This window comes from Trachemys scripta, chromosome 3 (genome assembly GCF_013100865.1).
Source record: "Trachemys scripta elegans isolate TJP31775 chromosome 3, CAS_Tse_1.0, whole genome shotgun sequence".
NCBI lineage: Eukaryota > Metazoa > Chordata > Testudines > Emydidae > Trachemys > Trachemys scripta.
This window is the reverse complement of record NC_048300.1, coordinates 57,965,106-57,988,129: the sequence shown is the minus strand read 5'-3', so window position 1 is coordinate 57,988,129 and position 23,024 is coordinate 57,965,106. Positions and strand designations below refer to the sequence as shown.

The 23,024-nt window shown below is 41.9% G+C and overlaps 1 protein-coding gene across 1 annotated transcript in view; it reads left to right on the top strand.

Annotated features, from left to right (window-relative positions):
• The window catches only part of DNAH8 (dynein axonemal heavy chain 8), a 585,957-nt gene that overhangs the window by 458,580 nt on the left and 104,353 nt on the right, over nt 1–23,024 (top strand). The window contains exons 62-70 of the mRNA XM_034764627.1: nt 1,335–1,465; nt 1,879–2,032; nt 2,595–2,759; nt 3,253–3,479; nt 3,977–4,095; nt 7,332–7,435; nt 13,288–13,464; nt 16,066–16,233; nt 21,211–21,423. Coding sequence (XP_034620518.1) covers nt 1,335–1,465; nt 1,879–2,032; nt 2,595–2,759; nt 3,253–3,479; nt 3,977–4,095; nt 7,332–7,435; nt 13,288–13,464; nt 16,066–16,233; nt 21,211–21,423 — 1,458 coding nt within the window. The remainder of the gene's footprint in view (nt 1–1,334; nt 1,466–1,878; nt 2,033–2,594; nt 2,760–3,252; nt 3,480–3,976; nt 4,096–7,331; nt 7,436–13,287; nt 13,465–16,065; nt 16,234–21,210; nt 21,424–23,024) is intronic.

Sequence of the window (23,024 nt, the reverse complement as noted above, 5' to 3'; positions counted from 1 at the left end):
TGAGCTATTTCCCTATGTAGATATGCCCTTAGGATGCAGTCACAAAAACTTTTATCAGGCAGACTAGATGCTACATTATATGTACAAAAGCTTACAAATGGAGAAGAAGTACATTAGGAATTCATGGACATTTATTTCAACCCACATAGTTTGTACTGCAATCTACTGCTACTGGTGCACAATCTTAAGTGTGAGCCTGATCTGTTGGGCAAATTTCAACTGAAAATACAGTATAGAAAACTATTATAATCACTTGTGAGATACTTTGACAATTAAGAATATGTGATGTAAAAATATTTCATGTTGGTGTATTGCAAACTTTTGATATTCACCATTTTTGCCACATGCTAAACAATTTCATTATTTCTGAAAAAAAAACTTGCCTATGCAAAACCAATAATCATCTTTTAATGCATTGTTGTTTGTTATCTTTGACCAATAAACACCACATTAAGGTATTGAAATTAACTTAAACAGTACAAACTATAGTCATGGTCATGCTGCAATGTTTCTGGAACTGTGCAAAAAAAAAGACACCTTCTCATTTTGGGTACCCTTGTTTCACCTCATCTACTGTCTTAAGGCATCTCTTAGCAGTTCCATATTATACCTCATCTAAGTGTACATAATATAAGATTTCAAATTATATATGATGAGGGTGTGTGTAGGGTGGGTACATTAAACTCCAAAATATGGCCCTTTTTGGAGAATTGCCGCACACCCGTATGGACAGAGTGCAATTCTTGAAAGCTCGTAAGTTGGTCAAAGGAAAACCAGTTTTCATCAAAGCACTGAAAGGCTCTTCTTTGCAGAGAGAGATATTTCCATGCTCTATTTTCATTTCTCTATCTTTTAATCAAGAGGTGTTTTTAGAAAAAAATTGCAAACATTTATATAAGGGTAGAAGTGTGTTTTTTTTTCATTCTTCTGCTAATTAAAAATGGCTTTTGTGCATATTTTTTTAACAAGTCCCACTCATTAAGAGATTAAGCTTGGAAAATTTCAATCTTAAATTTACAATTAAATGCAAATTCTAAACATATTTATTTTAAATCCACCATATAACTCATAAATTAGAAGCTATGTTCTTAAAATGCAGCCCTTTCATCTGGGTCACATGAATCTCTTCAGATACTGTTGCTTTATTTGGAAGAAGGGGCCTTATTTTTCTCTATGGGAAAGGTCTTCTACAAAAACATATGTCCTTCTGCTGATCTTTGAGACTTAAAAAATACTCTCCCAAATGAGATTTGGAGTAAAACAGATATTTAACTCTGCTAATCTTCTATAACTAGCTAAACACAGCACAGATTACTTGTATTTTTTCTGTATAGATTTCACGAATAATTCGGACTGCATGTGGAAATGCTTTACTTGTAGGAGTTGGTGGTTCTGGAAAACAGAGTCTTTCAAGATTAGCCTCTTTTATAGCTGGATACAGAATATTTCAGATAACTTTAACCAGGTAAGAAATGAAAAAAATATTGTGTTATTTGTCTCTCCAAAACTAGAAGCTGATGTTTTTGAGGAAACGTAAATATTTTAATTTTTATTTTAAACACTATCTTTAGAAACAATAAACAAAAAAAATATTACACTCTGATTCATTTATGCATCATTGGTTGCTCGCTTAGGACCCTAATTCAGCAAATTATAGCTACCCATCATAGCTCTGAAGCACGTTCTTAAGTGCTTTCCTGAATTGCGCCTGAGTCTTTCAATTGATTTCATGGGGAGATGGATCTTCCCCTTGCTGAAGTGTGTGGATATTATAGTCATGATTCGTTCTACAAATTATATATTAAATATAATTTGAAAAATTGCAATGATTCTGTATTGTGTATTAAGCACATTTGTAATTTCTCTTTTTCCTCATAGATCCTATAATGTTTCCAATCTAACAGATGATCTAAAACTTCTATATAGAGTAGCTGGTGCAGAAGGAAAAGGCATCACTTTCATTTTCACTGATAATGAAATAAAAGATGAAGCATTTCTGGAATACCTTAACAATCTGCTATCTTCAGGAGAGGTTAGATCCTCAAAATGGCAGTATACTTTAGCAATACAAATTTTCAACATTTGCTCTTAATACCTGATTGCCGTTGATTTTTTTTAATAATTAATGGGACTAGAAAGGATCTAAATCCCAGATATCTCAAATTTGGGACATTCGGGGCCCAAACTGAATCTCAATATAAATTTCTGGATTTAGGTCAGTAATCTTGCAAGAATACCTTTTTCTGCTCATAAAAGTACAGTATTTCCTCATGCAGCCATGCTCCAATGTGAACTTGATTCGGAGAGATTATGTAAGCATTAGGGAGAAAATAAGTGAGGAGGGCATTTCAAAGGCCACCATTATTGAAGGGTGAACTTGCTAGTTTAGGGCTTTATTTTTCCCTAACATTCATTGTCTTTAATGAAGTTGCATAGGGTGTAAATCAGGAAGAATTTGGCCCTTAGTTCATCTAAATTGTGTCTGTGTTTGTAGAGACAGATAGATGGATAGATAGATTACAATTATAAAATATATTATAATTCAGTTAAATTAATGGAATTTCTTTTCCTGTCAATTTTGGTTTTGTATAAAGATTTCCAATTTATTTGCTCGGGATGAGTTGGATGAAATTACACAAGGATTAATATCTGTGATGAAAAAAGAGCTGCCTCGATTTCCTCCTACATTTGATAATCTTTATGAGTATTTTATATCACGGTCAAAGAAGAATTTGCATGTTGTTCTCTGCTTTTCTCCAGTGAGTTTTCTTTTTATAACTATCTTGTTTATTTCTGTGGGTAGATTCCCATATAAAACATGATGTGATCATTCAAGGTTTATAATTTGAAGAGTCAGGACATATGTCAAGCATTGAATGCAATTTTTCAGTATTTTAGGTTTTACTGAAGTCCTTGATTCTTTGCCGGAAAAACAAGGGCCCTCAAAGCAGGTGTTAGTGGATGTAAAGCTTTTAGTTGAAATTAATGTACAACTAACTGAAGTTTTAAAACACTAAGTAGCATTCATCTTTGATATGAGTTTTTTTCCTACTGTTTTGTTAATTTTATTGAGGATATCAAGATAATAAAAAAGAATAGGATGCAGATATAGGGTAAAAACTATACATGATGTTATAAGAATTAGAAAAAAATTGCTTAGATTTTATCTACATGTTAATGTTTTGGATAAAATCAGATATGTTATCACACATACTATATTAAGCATTGTTTTAAAACTGTTACTCTTGTTAGGTTGGTGAGAAGTTCCGTGCACGTTCTTTGAAATTTCCTGGTCTGATATCAGGCTGCACTATGGACTGGTTCAATCGATGGCCTAAAGAAGCCCTTGTTGCTGTAGCCAGTTACTTCCTTTCAGAATTTAATATTGTTTGTTCTTCTGAAGTTAAAGCACAAGTAGTAGAAACTATGGGCCTCTTTCATGATATGGTTTCTGAGAGCTGTGAGAATTATTTCCAAAGGTAACATTTTGTACAAATTTAAAAATTGAGCAACTACAAAAAATATTACTACTATGTATGGAATAATGTTTATGGCACTATAATATATGAAACCATAATTGTCTTTTCCAGTTTATTAATACAGAAATGAAGTTTGTATTTGATAAATTCAAAAGTCATCCATAATAATCACAAGTATGTGGCAACTTCATTAACCTTATTCCCATTGTAGGATAAGAATAAAAAATGGTACAAAAATCTTTAATATAGCTTGTGTGGATAAGGACAGATGTAATTGCACATAAAAGGTGACATTAAGTATTATCATTGTGAAGGGATGCTGCATTTTGACTGCATGAAATGCTTCTCTTTCCATATAATATTTGCTGTCTGTGTTTTAAAAAATAATTCAGTTAAAACTGAAGACCTGGACAGTAGTGTGGCTATTTAGATCTCCAATGAATACTATATGAAAGTTATATATTAAATTATAATTTTGTTAAATTTCTGCCTTTCAGATATCGACGAAGAGCTCATGTTACACCCAAATCTTATCTTTCTTTCATAAATGGTTACAAAGATGTTTATTCTGAAAAGCTAGGAAACATTAATGAACAAGCTGAACGCATGCAAATAGGTAAGATGAATAGGGAATAAAGATAAATCTTAGATATGGTCCCAGATGACCTGTTTTATTGTTGGGCTTCTAATTCACAGATCATTTAGGATCATTCGCCTTTGTATCACCGTCAAATAGCCCAAACCTGAAATGTGTATGTTAAACCTTGTAACTCAAATTATGGTTACTTCGGAGTACTATATATGGTAGTGTAGCGGGGCAGTCACCTCGCTCCGGCTCTGAAAGGGTTAAAAACTAGCCCTTGGAGAGGGTTAGGGCTGAGAGCCAATCAGGAAGAGGCAGAAGGCCTCCAATCAGAACTGGTCAAGCCGGTATAAAAGAGGGCAGACCAGAAGGGGTAGTGAGTCTCTCTCCAGCCTTGGAGAGAGATGGACCTGGCTGCCTGAAAGAGCAAAGAATACCTTAGACAGTGCAGTGCTGGGGAAGGGCAGGAGGAGCTGGGGGAGCTCCAGCCTGGCAAACCCCCAGGCAGAAGCCTTGCTGTCAGGGCCGGAGGAGGTACTAGGGCTGTGGGGAAGCAGTCAGGGAAGGAAGAGCAGCCGGTCCAATCCCCTTGCCAATGATGAGTGGCCATTTCAGACTGCAGTTTGCCCCTGAGGGAAGGGGTTAGATGAAGACTGGCTGTGGGTCACTGAGGCGAAGTGGGCCTAGGGGATTGGTGTTCCCTGGGGAGAGGAGGACCCCAAGTGTGTGGGCACTGCTGCGGGGCAGTACCCAGGAGAAAGGGCACCGTGGGCCAGGAGGGACGTGGGGCCTGAATTACGGTGGTGGAGATTGATAATGGAAAGACAAGCACTGGCCAGCAGGAGGTGCTCTGAGCTGGGATGAACTAATTCCCGAGGTAACCAGCAGGAAGCACTGCGTCGGTGAGTGCATGCTGTGTTACAGGTAGCAACATCAATTGGCCAAGTCCCTTGGTATGATAAGAGTGATACAAATACAGCATTAAAACTAGTTTAATCATCTATCTGAGCATTCCCTCTGTTAAACATAAATATTTAATATTCCCAAATTAGCTTTTGTAACAGAAAGGGGAAGTTAAAAATGGCTAGAAAGAACACCTGACTGATTGGCTTGGGGGTGGAAGAGGCAGCTTAAAACCACTCCAATCCTTTCTCTGAAGTTTCTGCATTAGCAGTGAGAATTCAGCACAAACTGTCACTTTGCCTCCTACTCTAGCTACAGTGTTGAACGTTGCTGGAGAAGTGGCTGAGACAGGCAGAAGTGTGAGGGAGGTTACATGCTTTTTCTGTCTGAAGTTAGTGCTTGTAGTATTTTTTTTTTAAAGCCCTAAGTTCATTCAATTGGAGGTTAGACTAGATGACCCTTGAGGTCCCTTCGACCCTATGATTCTACGATTACTATAGGCACAATTGGCAGTGCTGCCTATTATTAAGGTTGCCAGATATTTGCCATTATAAGACTGTGTTTTTAGTTTCTTTTAACTTTGCCATACTTTAACTGTTTGGGTGGAAATTTTCCATGCTGGGTGTCTGCATCAGTGTGATGGGACTGGACAAGAGGGGTTAACCCTGTACTTTGACAGAGAAAGCCATGTCCCCTTGCTCCAGCTGGATATGCTCCAAATGGAGAGCTAGTATACAAGGGAGTAACCCAGCTCAGTCAGGAGGGACTGCCGAGAAGAGAGGACACACAATGCAGGCTCCCACCAAGGAACTGTCGGAGCCCCAGATCAGGGGACCCAAGCCTGCTGAGACCTGGGAGGATACTCAGCTACCCACAGACACCCAGGAGGTGTTGGAAGGGTCGGAAGCACCACAGGCTGGAGACATGTGGACCATGCCACTGGAAGACAGGGTAGGAAGTAGCCCAGGGGGACGAGTCATTGATCCAGTTGTAGGATCAGGAACTAAGTCAGCATGTTTCGGTTGGATCCCTGCTGACCCAGTTTTCAGTACACTCACCTCTGACAGGGTCCTAGGCTGGGAACCTACCCCAGCCATCACCATGCCCCGACCATTAGGCCACCCAGCCCGGTGAGAGAGGGCAGCCATACTGACTGTGGCCATTTGGCCATCCAGCCCTGCAGGAGGGGGCAGACATATTGATTCTGGTCATTAGGCCATCCAGCCCTGCAAGGAACGGCAGCTGTAAGGACTCTGGCCATTAGGCCATGCAGCACTTCGAAGAAGGGCAGCCGTAATGACTCTAGCCACTAGGCCATACTGTCCTGAGGCAAAGGATGGTCTGATAGACTCATTTGCAGGGCTATAATTCCCCTTCCTCCACCCCAAAGAAGGGATAGAGTGCACTTGCCCTGTGACACTCAGATTGAACTTTTTGAAAAGTTATAGTCAAAATGGGACCACTGTTTGCAAGAATGAGATTAGAAAAAATAAATTATGTTGCCATATTAAAAAAATTCTTACAGCTATTTAATTGAGAAGATCTAGTCCCCCGTGCTTTGGAGTAGGGATTTGAAATTCAACATGTGGAGTTACATTTGTATCAGGGATGTGCCCTTTGCTGTTCCCATGAAAAGTTGCCCAAATTCAGTCAAGTTATAACACTTTGAAAAAACATAGTTTGCATATGCTTAATAGGAATTTATTAGAGCTTTGCTGCTAAAATCTCTGAAGATTCCAGTTGCACTAACATGCTCCAGTCTATCTCAGCTCCTGCATGTAACTGAAGTGTGCATTTGCCATCCCTGGGCTACTGGGGGTGAGCATGACTTTCCCTGCAATTGCAGCTCATGGCTGCTGAGGCTGGGCATTGGAACTGACAGCAGGGAGAGTGTCTCTTCTGTTCTCTCAATGTCACCCCATTGGCATCTATACAACATGGAGGAGAAAGGTGCCTGACTTGAATGCAGAGGGGACAAGAGCCAGACTGGGGAAAGGTGGGAGGAGCAGATTGAGAAAAGGGCCCTAGTGGGGAGAAGAGACTGGAAGTGGAATCTGGCAGGGGGCAAAAAAATGGGGGCCAGGGGTTGAAAGAGGCTGAGATTGGCTGGGCAAGAAGACATGGACTAGGAGACAGGGAAGGGGGGCACTAGGACAAAGGCCCTGAGAAGAGTGAAGGGAAAGGAGACTAAGATTGGATGAGAAGCCCAGGGTAGGAGACTGTGAGCTAGTGGGCAGGTGAATGAGAGAGGGGACTAATTGGAGGGTGGGTGTGAGGGGACAGATTGGAAAAGAGTTGGGAATTATCAAAAATATAGCATTGTTCTTCACCTTTCTGAACTGCCATGATTATCTTATATTTGATAGGTCTCTCTAAGTTGATGGAAGCCAGTGAATCTGTTGCCAAACTCTCTCTGGAATTGGCAGTGAAAGAAAAGGAACTGGCTTTGGCTTCTGTAAAGGCAGATAAAGTAAGTACTTAGTTGCTAAACATATTTGTGATCTAGATTCACTTCAATGTCCCCTGGTGGCAAAAAAATAAATAAAAAAAATAGCATGGGGGAACTGTAGTAGTGTAAAAGGTCCACAACATCCTCTTTATCAAGGAACTTGCAGGAAATGGGTGTAACTCCAAAACAGCCTGCCCCTGTCCAAGGAGGGGATGTGCCAAGGGCAACTGTGTATGCTACTTCAGCACAGGCTCCACAGTAGCCCTGCCAGTGAGGCGCCTGAGGAGTCCCAACAGAAACTAAAGCTGCCATGGTGGAACCCACTGGGGAGAGAGATGGTGGAAAAACTATATAAAGAATTGCGGGGCCCGGCATTTCCTAGTTTCTTTCCTCTATAAGCAGCAGGTCTCATTGCTTGTTTCAGTGCTCTTTTTTGTAATACAGCTTGGTTTGAGGGTTATTAATAGTTAATTTTGGTTAAGTTATAAATTAAGACAATTTGTTAATATTCAATAGCTGGACCTTTTTAGTGTTAGTCAATTCTGTGTCATTGTGTGATTCTTCTCAGCTTTAATATGGTAGGTCCAGAAAGAAAAATCAAGTTTGAGTGGCTCTTGTTTTGCAGGAACAAAGTAAAGTGTCCCTGTGATCTTGCACAGTGCTGGTCCAGTGGGTTGTGCATGTAAGCATAATTTTAAAAATGATGCTCAGCAAAGAGACCACAGAGGAGCCTGATCTGTCATTAATGAAATGTTTCTGTGGGGAATCAAATTATTCTGGTATAATAGCAGATGTAGCATCTTCTCTTCTCAAGGACACTCCACACTAGTCATCAGCCTTGGTGATGGTCTCTTGGAAACTGACCTGAAAGAGAAAGGAGAAGAGGAATATGTTGATGATTCTAAGGCTGTTTCCACAGCCTAGGCCCTCTTCCTCCACCTCACAAGACAATAGTATGCTTCTATTGCTTCCATTTAACACCCAGATAATTATAAGATTTGTGGTGTTGGCAGTTCAGGAAAAAAATTGCACAGACTGTTTGACATTTTGGAATTCAAATATAATGGCAAAATATTTCTGGCAAACCAAGGGATACTTAAGCCAGCAAAGACCTCTGGTTCTGTCTGGCTTTGATCCCTGCTATGGCAAAGAGATTGACTTTATTAAGTGACAGAGCAGGGGTTCCAGTGCTTTTCTTATCACCCTGCTCTCTGGTCCTTGGTGGAATTGGCAGTCATAGATAAGTCAGAAGAAGGAAATATTTCTGATCAGCATTTGGAGACAGAGAATCCAGAAGATTTGACTATCTAAGATACAAGAACTACTCTTCTGCAGTATGGTCTTCTGTTTATCAAATTAGCCCCATTTTTACCTCTCTGCAGTCATCTTTCTTTACTCCTTGCCTTATTTTCTTCACTGTCTCCTAGCCACACAACTAACCATGCATGTGTCTGGGGGTTGGGGATGGGGCATATGTGTGTATAAGCAAAAAAACACTAAACAGAAAACAAAACAAAGCTCTTTGAGCCCAAGACTTCATTTTTTATTTGTCTATAAAGTGATTTGCATATATAAGCATTATAGAAGTAATTAAGATAATAGCACACAATAATGTCCAAGTACAATTTCTACACTTGGGATTAGATCCCTGGAACAGCTGCCTGAAGAAAAACACAAGTTCAGTATGCCTTTCGTTTCCTTAGAGAGACACAGTGGGTGAGGTAAAATCTTTTATTGAACCAATAAAAGATATTACCTTACACACCTTGGCTCTCTAATATCCTGGGACCAACACAACTACAACACATGGCATTTCATTGTGTAGTCTGATTCTGTTCCTGGTTTGAGCTTTGGCTAGCTAAACCCAGGGTTGTGAGTTCAATCCCTGAGAGTGCCACTTAGGGATCTGGGGCAAAATCAGTACATGGTCCTGCCTAGTGCAGGCAGGGAGCTGGACTCAATGAGGGGGAGGGATAGCTCAGTGGTTTGAGCATTGGCCTGCTAAACCTAGGGTTATAAGTTCAATCCTTGAGGGGGCCGCTTAGGGAACTGGGGTAAAAAGCTGTCTGGGGATTGGTCTTGCTTTGAGCAGGGGGTTGGACTAGATGACCTCCTGAGGTCCCTTCCAACCCTGATATTCTATGATTCAGGATCCCTTCCAGTTCTATGAGATAGATATATCTCCATATCTTATTATAAGTCGATTTTTAGAAATTGATTTTATACAATCGATTGCGTATGTCCACACTAAGCGCATTAAGTCAGCAGAGTGCATCCTCACTACCGTGGCTAACATCGACTTATGGAGCAGTGCACTGTGGGTAGCTATCCCACAGTTCCTGCAGTCTCCGCCGCCCATTGGAATTCTGGGTTAAGCTCCCAGTGCCTGATGGGGCAAAAACATTGTCGCGGATGGTTTTGGGTACATGTCATCAGTCACCCCTCCCTCTGTGAAAGCAATGGCAGACAATCGTTTTGCGCCTTTTTTCCGCGCAGACACCATACCACAGCAAGCATGCAGCCCGCTCAGCTCAGCTCAATGACACCGCCGCTGTTGTGTCCTGGGTGCTGCTGTCAGCAGACGGTGCAGTAGGACTGCAAACCATCATCATCGTCATACGATGCTTCTGCTGCAACTCTGCTGATATTGCCTCAACAGCGAATTTCTCCATGTTGTCTGTCATGGGCTCCTAGGTACTCGGGAAATGTGCGCGGTGCTAACCGTCATTCTCCGCCGCTTCCGCTGCGACTCTGCTCTCCTGGTGCCATGAATCCATCTTGCAGGTCCTCTCGTCATTCAGTATAAATATCTATTCTCGTGGCATCCATTGTCATTCACTGATTCCACTGCAACTCCGCTTTTCTGCTCTCCTTCAGACGCCATACCACGGCAAGAATGCTCAGCTCACTGCTGCTGTTGTGAGCATTGTAAACACCTCACGCATTATCCTGCAGTATGTGCAGAACCAGAACCTGCAAAAGCAGGCAAGGAGGCCATGACAGCAGTTTCACGATAGCGATGAGGACATGGACCCAGACTTCGCTCAAAGCACGGGTCCTGGCAATTTGGACATCATGGTGGTAATGGGGCAGGTTCATGCCATGGAACGCTGATTCTGAGCCCGGGAAACAAGCACAGACTGGTGGGACTGAATAGTGTTGCAGGTCTTGGATGATCCCAGTGGCTGCGAAACTTTTGCATGCGTAAGGGCACTTTCATGGAACTTTGTGACTTGCTTTCCCCTGCCTTGAAGCACGAGAATACTAAGATGAAAGCAGTCCTCACAGTTGAGAAGTGAGTGGCAATAGCCCTCTGGAAGCTTGCAACGCCAGACAGCTACTGGTCAGTCGGTAATCAATTTGGACTGGGTAAATCTATTGTGGGGGCTGCTGTGATCCAAGTAGCCAGCGCAATCACTGAGCTGCTGCTATCAAGGGTAGTGACTCTGGGAAATGTGCAGGTCATAGTGGATGGCTTTGCTGCAATGGGATTCCCTAACTGTGGTGGGACGATAGATGGAACGCATATCCCTATCTTGGTGCTCCACAATATCTGTGAGAGTAAGGGGGAGACATTTATGGTGGGGTGGGAGGTTGAGGCAAATCAGCTGGCGGCTGATTACACGCAGCCAGACACCAGGGCGATTAGAAGAACCCAGCAGGGTGCGCTGCGCATCAGAGAAGCTTTGAAAACCAATTTCATGACTGGCCAGGCTACGGTGTGAAAGTTCTGTTTGTTTCTCCTTGATGAAAACCCACCCCCTTGGTTCACTCTACTTCCCTGTAAGCCAGCCGCCCTCCCCCCTTGATCACCTCTTGCAGAGGCAATAAAGTCATTGTTGTTTCAAAGTCATGCATTCTTTATTAATTCATTACACAAATAGGGGGGTAACTGCCAAGGTAGCCCGGGAGGGGTGGGTGAGGAGGGATCACCGGGTGGGGTGGTGGATGAGGGTAGGAGGGAAGGACAAGGCCACACTGCACTTCAAAACTTATTGAATGCCAGCCTTCTGTTGCTTGGGCAGTCCTCTGGGGTGGAGTGGTTGGGTGCCCGTAGCGTTCTTGGGCATCTGGGTGAGGAGGCTATGGAACTTGGGGAGGAGGGCGGGCAGTTACACAGGGGCTGCAGCAGCAGTCCATGCTCCTGCTGCATTTCCTGCAGCTCCACCAGACGCCAGAGCATATCGGTTTGATCCCCCAGTAGCCTCAGCATTGCATCCTGTCTCCTCTCATCGTGCTCCCGCCACCTCTCCTCTTGCTCCCATCACTTCTCATCTCACTTGTCCCTCCTGTCCTTGCGTTCATTTTCTGCTTTCCTGGACTCTGACACTGTTTGCCTCCACACATTCTGCTCAGCTCTTTCAGTGTGGGAGGATTGCATGAGCTCAGAGAATATTTCATCGTGAGTGCGTTTTTTTCGCCTTCTTATCTTCTCTAGCCTCTGGGACGGAGATGATAGGGGGAACGTTGAAACATTTGCAGCTGCAGGAGGAAAAAAAGGGAGAGCAGGCATAATGGAGCACTCTGGGATAGCTCCCGCAGGCCAATACCATCGAATTGCATCCACACTACCCCAAATTCGACTCGGCAATGTCGATTTCAGCACTAATCTCCTCATCAGGGAGGAGTACAGAAATCAATTTTAAGAACCCTTTAAGTCGACAAAAATGACTTCGGCGTGTGGACGGATCCAGGGTTAACTCAATCTAACGCTGCTAAATTCGACCTAAACTTGTAGTGTGGACCAGGGCTAAGACAAGGAATACAAGTTTATCCTTACCTTGATGATTGGCTCATTTGAGGGAGTTCACTTCAGCAGATGAAAGATTCATTTAATCAGATCTGTCAGCTTTTCACCACCATCAACAACAAAGATCATCATTAGTGCCAACCCAGAGGATAGAATTCATACAGGCAGTTCTAGACTCTACAACATTACTACAGCAAGAACATACTACCTCAAGATAGTTTCAAAGTTGTGACAGATCTTGTTATGAATTATAAAACTGTTCTCAAACCCTGGTAAGAATGTGTCTAAAACAGGGATGGCCAATCTGAGCCTGATAAGGAGCCAGAATTTACCACTGTACATTGCCAAAGAGCCACAGTAATAAGTCAGCAGCCTCCCATCAGCTCCCCCCACCCCCCTGCTCCCAGCGCATCCCACCCACTGGCAGCCCCACCAATCAGCACCTCTCCCTCCCTCCCTGCACCTCCCGATTAGCTGTTTCTTGGGGTGCAGGAGGCTCTGGGGAGGAGGGGGGAGGAGCAAGGGCATGGCAGTCTCAGGGGAGGGGGCGGGAAGGAGTGGAGTGGGGGCAGGGCCAGTGGCAGAGTCAGGAGTTGAGCAGTGAGCACCCCTCGGCACATTGGAAAGTTGGTCCCTGTAGCTCCAGCCCCAGAGTCGGTGCCTATACAAGGAGCTGCATATTAACTTCTGAAGAGCTGCATGTGACTCCGGAGCCACAGGTTGGCCACCTCTGGTCTAAAACATTACATGGTCTCTTGCACATATGTAACACAGCATGCCAGACATCAACTTCACTGCATGCAAGGGTGGTTGAAATCCATTTACCTTCCAAATGAACAGCACATTGACATGAGAGGGCAGGTCCCTTGAGAAGTCCTCTTATCATTAAATTGGTGGAAGGATCCCAGTCAGGTATTACAGGGGAATACCATTTTTGCCACCTCTAGTCATGAAATTTTGCTACTTTCCATTCCATAGTAAAATTCTATATGTACCATGTGTAGCTAACATTAACCAAGAAACAACCCTTTTGTATTCTGATTTCATTATATTTGCAAATGTATTCATTTGTTCTCATATTTCCATATTTTTACGTTATTTGTTTATTTATTGTTAATGCTAGGTGCTGGCAGAAGTTACAGTAAGTGCTGAGGCATCAGCTAAAGTAAAAAATGAAGTCCAAGGTGTGAAGGACAAAGCACAAAAGATTGTAGATGAAATTGATTCAGAAAAAGTGATAGCAGAGACCAAACTGGAGGCAGCTAGACCAGCATTAGAAGAAGCAGAAGCTGCACTGAATGTGAGTAAAGTTTGTAGGTTTTCATCAGTCTTCCAGGTGTTGTCTCCTATGATGAAAGAATGGCTAATATCAGCCAGACAAGGGTTCACCTCATGTTCGTAGCCATCATTTGAGTTTGTCAGTTTTAGTACGCAAGCCTTTTGTTAATAGTTGTGGAGTCCATATTTTACTTCCAAGTGCATCCATATCTCTGCTTTAAGAGAGAGGAATGAATATCCCTCCAGGTCCTGCTTTCATCTAGCCACTTAACAATTACAAAGGCTTAGATGTAAATCTTCCCAAAAGTTCTTTGAGTGATTGCACATGTGCATTGCACATTTGATGTGCGCATGCCCCACGCACAGTCAGAATTTTTTCCCTCAGTGGTATCCATTGGGACAGCTCACCCTTTGAGCCTCTATCAACATGATCCTTACTGCACCTAACTCTGAAGGTGGCTTTCCTAGTAGCTGTCACTTCAGCCAGAAAGATAGCTGAGCTGTGTGTTCTGACATCCAAACCATCTTATACAATCTTCTTTAAGAATAAAGTATACTTTCCCCATCATCCAAGATTCTTCTCCAACGTTGTATCAAATTTTCATATTAACTAGTTAATTTACTTACCTACTTTTTACCCAAAACCACACACCAATAGGGAGGAACAATGCCTGCATACCAAAGATATTAGGAGACCTTTGGCATTCTACATAGACAGGACTAACCAGTTCTGTTTGTCAATCAAATTATTCATGGCCACTGTGGACAGGCTGAAGGGTCACCTGGTCTCGACACAAAGAATTTAGTCTTGGATGACTTTCTGTATTTGTGTATGTTATGATCTGGCAGCAAAGTGACAGTACATTCCACAAGATAGCAAGCAGCCTCCGTGGTTTTCCTTGCTCATGTCCCTATCCAGGAAATTTGTAGAGCAGCAACCTGGTCTTCCATTCACACCTTTTCATCACATTATGCCATCACTCATTACTCTAGAGACAATGCTAAATTTGGATGAGTTGTACTCCAGTCTGTGTGTACATGTTCTCTGATCTTTCCTCCTACTTTATGACTTGTAAATCACTGAGAGTGGAATGCACATGTGCAATCACTCGAATAAGAAAAACTGTTAGTAACCTTCCATAATTGTTGTTCTTTGAGATGTGTTGCACATGTCTATTCCATGACCTGCCCTTCTCTGCATCAAAGTTGTCCAGCAAGAGGGAACTGAGGGAACTCGTGAGTGGCTGGGCCTTTTATACTGTCATGCTGTAATGCACGGCAACAGAGGGCACTCAAGCTGCTCCAATGGCTACTGTTGATGGAAAAATTTCCCACAATTCTGCATGGGGCACACACACACCAAGAGTGCAATGGACATGTGCAACACATTTCAAAGAACAGCAGTTATGGAAGATTAGTAACCATTTTTAAAGGTGTCAATAGAATCTAGAATTCCCTCCAGTCTGACTTGGAAAGTATTCTCTTAGTGCGAGAATAATGGCTTTTCATTATCTTGTTAGATCACACATCTTTCCATAGTTCCTTAGCAAGAGTGGAGTCTGAAGGATGGATGCTTCCTCTCCCATTAATGGATTTTGTGTATATCTTTCTGGAACTAAAGAGAAAGGAACAAAGTAGGTCAGAGGGATCATGAGAGCAGTTAACAAATGATGAAGCATTACTGCATTTCAGATCTTAATTGATTTGTTCTGCTGTACTCTGAACAGTAGTCAAGCAGAGAACCATGGAGAAAGGGGGCAGTGGCATAGAGAGATAAAACCATCAGTATGTCTTATGGATTCAGTCTATCTCCTGCTCCAATTACTAATAGTTATACCAAGAGAAGGGTTCAGTTAATCACAAGCAAGAAAAATCAAGGATCATCCACTCAGAAACATTGAAGTCAACATTGGTGATAGGAAGGGCCAGACTTTAAAAACTCTTGCATGCATCCTGAAAATTCCATTTTGTAGATATAATTACCTCTTTGTTATGCAAATAGCAGCATTCATATATTTTGTTGGCACAAATTAGACTGCTGTTTTGATATGCTGACACAATATTTGTCTAATCACTTCGCTTCATTTACAGATAGGTTTCTCATTTGAATAAATATTTATCTAAGCAGTGGTCTCAAAGTGACACTAATAGAAAGTCAAAGAGCAGCAATACAGTACTTTAATACCTTCTCAATGATTCCATTTACCAAATGCCCACATAAGCCATTTTCTTGCCCTTGTATATTCTTCTGCCAGGAACATTACACTTTAAGTAACACCAATTTACAATTAATTTTTCATCACTATTAAATATAACAGCTTAATTCCATAATGCCTGTATTACTTGTATTTAATTTTGATTTTCACATGGGGATGGAGAAAACATATAGCTGTGCAGTATATATTTCTTTAAATCAGCTTCAGGGACATAGAACTATAAAGTTTAGTAAAGTAATCCCAATAACTCATATATACTGTATGTTCATAAATCAAACTTCCCTCAAGCACAAAAATGAAAATTGGAATAATAATAATAATTAATAATTAATTAATATAGTATTGAATGAAAAAATCTATAAAATGGTACTAAGCAATAAGTCCACTTTTCTCCCCTCCCAATATAGACTATCAAACCAGTGGATATTGCTACAGTTCGGAAACTTGCAAAACCCCCTCATCTAATCATGAGGATTATGGATTGCTGTTTGTTACTGTTCCAAAAGAAAATAGACTCAGTTACACAGGATCCAGAAAAGCCTTGCTGCAAACCATCCTGGGGAGAGTCACTAAAAGTAAGTAGAATTTCCAGGCAGCAAGTCTTGAACATTTTCTAAAACATTAAAAAAAAATGAACATCAGTGAATTATGGTGCTAAATCCTTGTTCAAAATAGGGACATACATCCTTAAAACATGAACGCAAACATATGCTTTTAGAGCAGCATAAATATGCAAAGAAAATCTGCTTGATAACACAAATTATGCTATGTCCTTAGTGGTAAGTGTGTTGCTTAAACTTTTGGTGAACAGACACATAAAGGGCTGTGTTCAATCCTTCAGAGTTAAACTGCAAGAAAGAATAAGTGAGGAAATGAAGAATCTCTGTAGCTCTAATTTTGTCTGACATTAGTTAATTTTATTGGGAACTGTAGGTGCTTAGCACCTCTGAAAATCAGGGTATTTTTATTTAGGGCTTGTCTATAGACAAAAGTTGAACTGCTTTAGATGTACAGGTATAGTTAAACAGGTTCAGCCCTCCTAAAGTGAATACAATTATAGATGCAGTTATACTGGAATAAACACGTGTATACTGGTATAGTTTATTCCCACATGAAAAGAAGCTATAGCAATATAAGAAACCTTTATGTTAGTATAACTGTGTTCACATTATGAGTTTTATCGGTACAACTATTTTGGTTAAAAAAATTAATAAAAACCTAACTAACATAGTCAGATCAGTACAAAAACTTTGCATTGACCAGGCCTAAGGTACCTACATTTGAAATGTTGGCCAGGACTCTTGTCCTGAAAGTCTTACAGTATAAAATAGGAATGAAAACAGAACAGGGAGGAGTTTAAGCTGGTGTAAACCAGTGTAGCTCTATTGACTTCCATGGAGCTATGCCAATTTATACCAGATGAAGATTAGGTTTACTAGAAGAACTACACATCACAAAGCATGCGGGAGGGACTGGACAGTATAGTTGACCTTATGGTTGAGTCATGGAACTGGGAGCTGAGAGATCTGAACTCTGCTCCTACTTATTGAATACATTGGACCAACAGGTTTTTTCATGGCTGTTTGAACATGCTAGTCATGAGCTTCAAAGATACTGTCTCCTTGTCCAGCTGCACTCCTTCTCAGACTGACTTCTATGCTTTCTTCAGTTTATCTTTTGTCTTGGTGCCTCCTGAAGAAGTCAACCATTTCAATAAGCAAACAGTAACATAGATAATAGAATCATAGAAATGTAGGGCTGGAAGGGACCTCAAGTCCATCCTCCCCAGGTTGAGGCAGGATTAAATATACTTAAACCATCCCTGAAAGGTGTTTGTCTAACCTGTTCTTAAAAACTTCCAAAGATGGAAATTCCACATCCTCTTTTAGGAAACCTGTTGCAGTGCTTAAGTATCCTTATAGTTAGAAAGTTTTTCCGAATATCTAACCTGAACCTCCCTTGCTATAAACTTACCCTCAGTGTACATGGAGAACAATTGATCACCATCTCCTTATAGCAACCTTTTACATATTCGAAGACTGTTATGTCCTGGCTCAGCCTTTTCTTCTCTAGACTAAACATGTCTTTCCTCCGGTTTTCCAAACTTCTTATCACTTTTGTTGATCTCCTTTGGACTCTCTTCAATTTTTTCAAATCTCTCTTAAAGTGTTATGCACAAAACTGGACATATTCCAGCTCAGTCCTCACCAGTGCTGAGTAGAACAGAACAGTTACCTCTCATATGACATACCTGCTAATAAATACTAGAATGATATTTGCCTCACACTGCATCCTCATATTCATTTTATGATCTACTATAATTCCCAAATCCTTTTCTGCACTACTGCTGCCTAACCAGTTATTTGATTTTTCCTTCCTAAGTGTAGTATTTTGTAGTTGTTTTTATTGAATTTCATCCTACTTATTTCAGTCCAATTCCCTAATTTATCAAGATCATTTGGAATTCTAATGGCTGTGCCCAGATTCTTTCAGTGGTAGACTCATGATGCTAAAATTGTGATGCGTCCAACTCATCCTTGGTCTCTCTCAAGGCTGACAAGAAGCTCCCTTCCCTTTTAAGGCAGGCATAATGGTCTCTTACAGCAAAGTCCATGACAGTGGCACCAGACTGGGAGCCCTGGCTCCCCTTTGTCTTGGGCTTTAGCTACTCAGTTCATTCCCTTCTGCCCAGCTCTTGATTTGGCCATCATTAGGAGCCCAGGTTTCTGTTCCCTCTTCTCTCAGGGCAGGTACCACTTCTGGCAACTTCTCCTGAGCCTTGTTTAAATGTCCCCATTCTCCTGCACAGCATCAAATCTCATTCCTTATTCACAAGTAATGCCACCCACCTGTGGAATTCAAAGGTGGTACAGTGTTGTTGCTGGAGGTTCCTAGACTAAGCCCCATCCTTCATCTCAGTCCACCAGAATTTTCTGCCTCTGGCGGTCGACCAAATTCAGAATTCAGATTCTCATGATTATTTTAATACTTTAAATTGATAATACATTTTAATACTTTAAATTGTATTAGTTTTCATGCAGAAGTGACTTTGTTTTAGCAACTAGTTCTTCTGTTCCTCTCCCAAGGTGAGGAATTGCAGAATATTGAGGCTCTAACCATTTGGTTTCTCTGTTACAGCACCTCTCAAGCAGGGTCCTTCTGCCCTATCCCTCCATTGCTTGCAGGGAAGCCCTGCAAGTATCAAGCCAAGTCCAATAGGTGGGATAGGTGGCTTTTAAAGAACTTCAGAGTGTGAGGTTTGCCCTGCTACCTTAAGCCACCAATCCTTGCTCTTCCAGGGCATGAGACTTGATAGCAAGAGCTATGTCCTGTTACCATAATATGCTGACCCTTGCACTGTCAGAGCATGGGGCATTGAATTAGACAGGTATATAGTGACTCAGCTCAAAAGCAGTGCCTCCATCATGGGAAGACTGTGATTTCCAGACCTTCTACAACTATTACAAGGAGCCTGTCTCACCCCATAACCACAGATTTACTGATCACGAAGAATGGTCAGATTTCCCACCCAGACCCACAATATCTTCACATAACAATATGAGCCATAGGGATCTGACAGACCAGGAAATGTCCTTCTAAACGCCAGAAACAGTCAACACACAGATGCTATGACCGTAAACGGAAAAAAAATTCTGTCTGGGCAAATAATATGTATGCAGTGTTGTTGTAGCTGTGTTGGTTCCAGATACCATAGATCCAGCATCAGTTTCCATCCATTCTATATTGGAGTACCCGCTTTATTTAAAATCCATAGGACTGTCTATATCATTTGTAAAAGTGCACTTAGCAGCTACTTCTGTGTTCTCTGTACTGATAACAAGACTATATTTACCCATAACAGACTTAAGAGATTCGTGAAGATGCTAATGAATGTATACCCTCCAGTTGAAGAACCAACCAATCAACCAACATGGGATCTCAACCTTGTAGTTACTAAGATCATGAAATTCCTTTCAGAACATTGGGAGAATGTTTCTTCTTTCACCTTTCAGTTAAGAGCACTTTAATTGTGGCCATTACATCTTTCATAAGAGCGAACGAGCTACAAGCTCTTACAAATGATCCACCATCTACAGTCTTCCACATGGATAAAGTGGTCCTATGCCCACACCCTAAATTTATTCCCAAGCAGAATTCCATCTCAACCAGTCCATTAATTTGTCAGCATTTTTCTACAGACGCATTCAAGTGAGACAAAGTTACACCCTTAGATGCCAAGAGAGCTTTAGCTTTCTGTTTAAATTGATGCCTGGAATTTAGGAAATCATCAAGATGCTTTATCTCTTATGGGGATAATAATAAAGGACAATCAGTTACATCACAGTGTCAGTCTAAGTGGGTTAGGCTTTGTATAGAGGAAAGTTAGAAACAAAGCTCAGTTCTCGCTTTTACAAAACACTACTCCCTAAATCTATCATCCAGATTGGCTCTCTGTTTAGTAAGGCACTGTTACAGTAGTTGCTTAGCTAGACTCAGGGTCCCACTATCTGGAGACAGGAGTACTGCTTATCACACTATTCCAAGAGTGGGAATGTGCAGAGACATTGAGGAAGAAATGACTGTTACTCACCATTAATCAGAGTTCTTCAAGATGGATTCTGCACATTGACACTCCCTGCCCTCCTTGCCTTCTTTCTTAGAGTCCTGTTTGTAACTGTGGACCTGAGGAGGAGGTGGAAGGAACGGAGATGGCCAGGGCACTTCAGCTCCTTTTATTGCCTCTCCCTCAGAACATTCATAGAAACGTCGGATTGGAAGGGACCTTCTGGGTGATTGAGTCCAGCCCCAAGCTTTCATAAGCAATCACATCATATAATCATGTTCATAAACTTATCAAGCTCCATCTTAAAACTAGTTATTTTGTTCAGGAAGAATGAGGAGATGGACAGCTGGAGCACACAAGCAGTCCAACAGGCACTACTATGAAAAGGTTCTATTGTCCAAGCTGCACCACCAGTACATTCCTAGAGTGTGAATGTGCAGAGGTCATCTTAAAGAACTCTGGTTATAGGTAAATAACCTTAATTTCTTCAAGAATTACTTCTGTGCATTCACATTTTGCACCAACCTTCTCCTGAACCTTGGAGTTCTTCATACAGACAAGTCTCAGTGATTCAAGAGAAGGAGTTGAGGTGGTTGAGGCACTGCACTTAAATATATGTGGGTACCAATGGCTCACTACCATGAAGGCTCACTCATGCACCTCCCAAAAGCCATCTTTTTGAAGAGAGCCGTGTGAGCTCATCACCAGGGGCCACCATCCCAGAAGCTGGATTGCATAGAGGTGACTCTTGAGGAACAGGTATTGGAAAGTAGCCTCTCTTAATTTTAAAACAGTTGAAAGACTAGTTAAATAAAATTGTAGGAGGAGTTAGTACAATAAAGTTTCTCCCCTTCATATTAACTGTAACAGATTGCTCCTTCTGTACTTTAGGGTCATTTTCTAACAATTACTCGATCATGAAAGATTGAACTTTGGAATATAAAATATCAAATAATTACTAAAGCTGATTTTTGTTTTGTTTTTGCAGCTTATGAGTGGTCCATTCCTGCAGAGTCTCCAACAATTTGCTAAGGATAGTATCAATGAAGAAACAGTAGAATTACTACAGCCTTATTTTAACATGGAGGACTATACTTTTGAGAATGGTAAAAAAGTCTGTGGTAATGTGGCAGGACTCCTGTCTTGGACACAAGCCATGGCAACATTTTATGGTATTAACAGAGAAGTTTTACCTCTTAAGGTAAAATATAATCTTTGTTTTTTATACTTGTAATTAGTGAATTAAAATACATATACTGTTTTATTTTGTGGCAGAAATATACTATCAGGGTTGGCCCATTAAAATGGCATATCAAGAGTTGTTATGAATATGAAAAAAACCTTCAAAATTGGCTGAAAATAGTCATGTGATGAATAAATGGATTTTCACTCTTCCTCCATCAAAGACCCAGAGTAATCTTAACCTCCCTTGTGAAATTGTATCTGCTGCATGCCAGGGAGGTCTCTGAAATGTTAAAAACCTCTAAGATCCCACAAGGTCCTAGAGCCCAGGCTCCAGCATGAGCCCGGGAAGTCTACACAGCAATGGAACAGCCCCACAGCCTGAGACCCATGAGCCTGAGTCAGCTGGCAGGGGCCAGCTGCGGGTTTTGCTTTGCTGGGTAGACATACCCTGTGAATCTTGGGACTGCTGGATTTTCAAAAGAAATTGTCTCTTTTCTCCATGTTTCCTTCAAAATAGGAGGAAGGCTTTTTCTTGTTTGTTTCTTAATTTAATTTGACATAATTTAGTAGTGAGTAGCCAATTTTGTTATTTTAGAAATCTTAATTTCTTCAAACTTATTTGTCTTCAGACCATTATAATTGAACGTGATAAGAAATCAGGATTTAAAAGGTGCATTTTATGCATACAAAAATTTCCCTAACAAAGAACACAATTTGTGTTTGGGATGCCATGACACTTCCATAGTGGTTGATTTCCTTTGGCTTTGAGGGCATTGAGAGAAAAATTTCAAAATATTCTTTATGAAAGTTACTTTAGGCATGACACTTGTGTGAGCGATTTCCCTTATTCTTGTTTTAGTCATGGATTCAAGATTTTCTTCAAAAACATCTGAAAAAGGAAAAGAAGTCATTTGATTCATATCACATTTTTGGCAGAGAGTACAGAGCCCTTGTCAGTGTCAGTTGCAATCCTGAACTAATATACTACTTCAGGATGATCCTTTCCTTGATCAATGGCCTTGATATTTAGCATCAGTTTGCTGAATCAGTTCTATCTCTTTTGCATAATAGGGTTCTCATTTGACTTCCTGAATGGCATAATGTTTGGTCTAGCTTACAGAGCAAAATCATTAGTAACCTTGATCCAATCCAGGTTTCCAGTCAGTCTGATCCCTAGAAGCCTCTTTCATAGGGTTACCATATTTTGTGCCTCCAAATGGAGGACACCCCCAGGGGCCCCGGCCCCGCCCCCAGCTCCGCCCCCGCCCCAACTCCGCCCCCTCCCAAAGTCTCCGCCCCCTCCCCTGCTTCCCGCGAACATTTAATTCCCGGGAAGCCTGTAGCAGGTAAGGGGCGGTGGGGGGGGAGGAGGCGCGGCCCAGGCTGGCCCCCCGGCGGCTCCAGCCTGGGTCGGCTCGGGCCCTGGGGTGCCAGCCCCGGCCCACCACCCCCGGCCCGCCCAGCACTGCCGGCCCCCGCGGACCCCCCGGCTCGCGGCCCCGCGGACCTCCCGCCCCAGCGGACCCCGCGGCCCAGCGGACCCCCTGGCTCCCGGCCCCACGGACCCGCGGACCCCCCGGCTCACGGACCCCCCGGCCCCGCGGCCCCCCCGGCTCG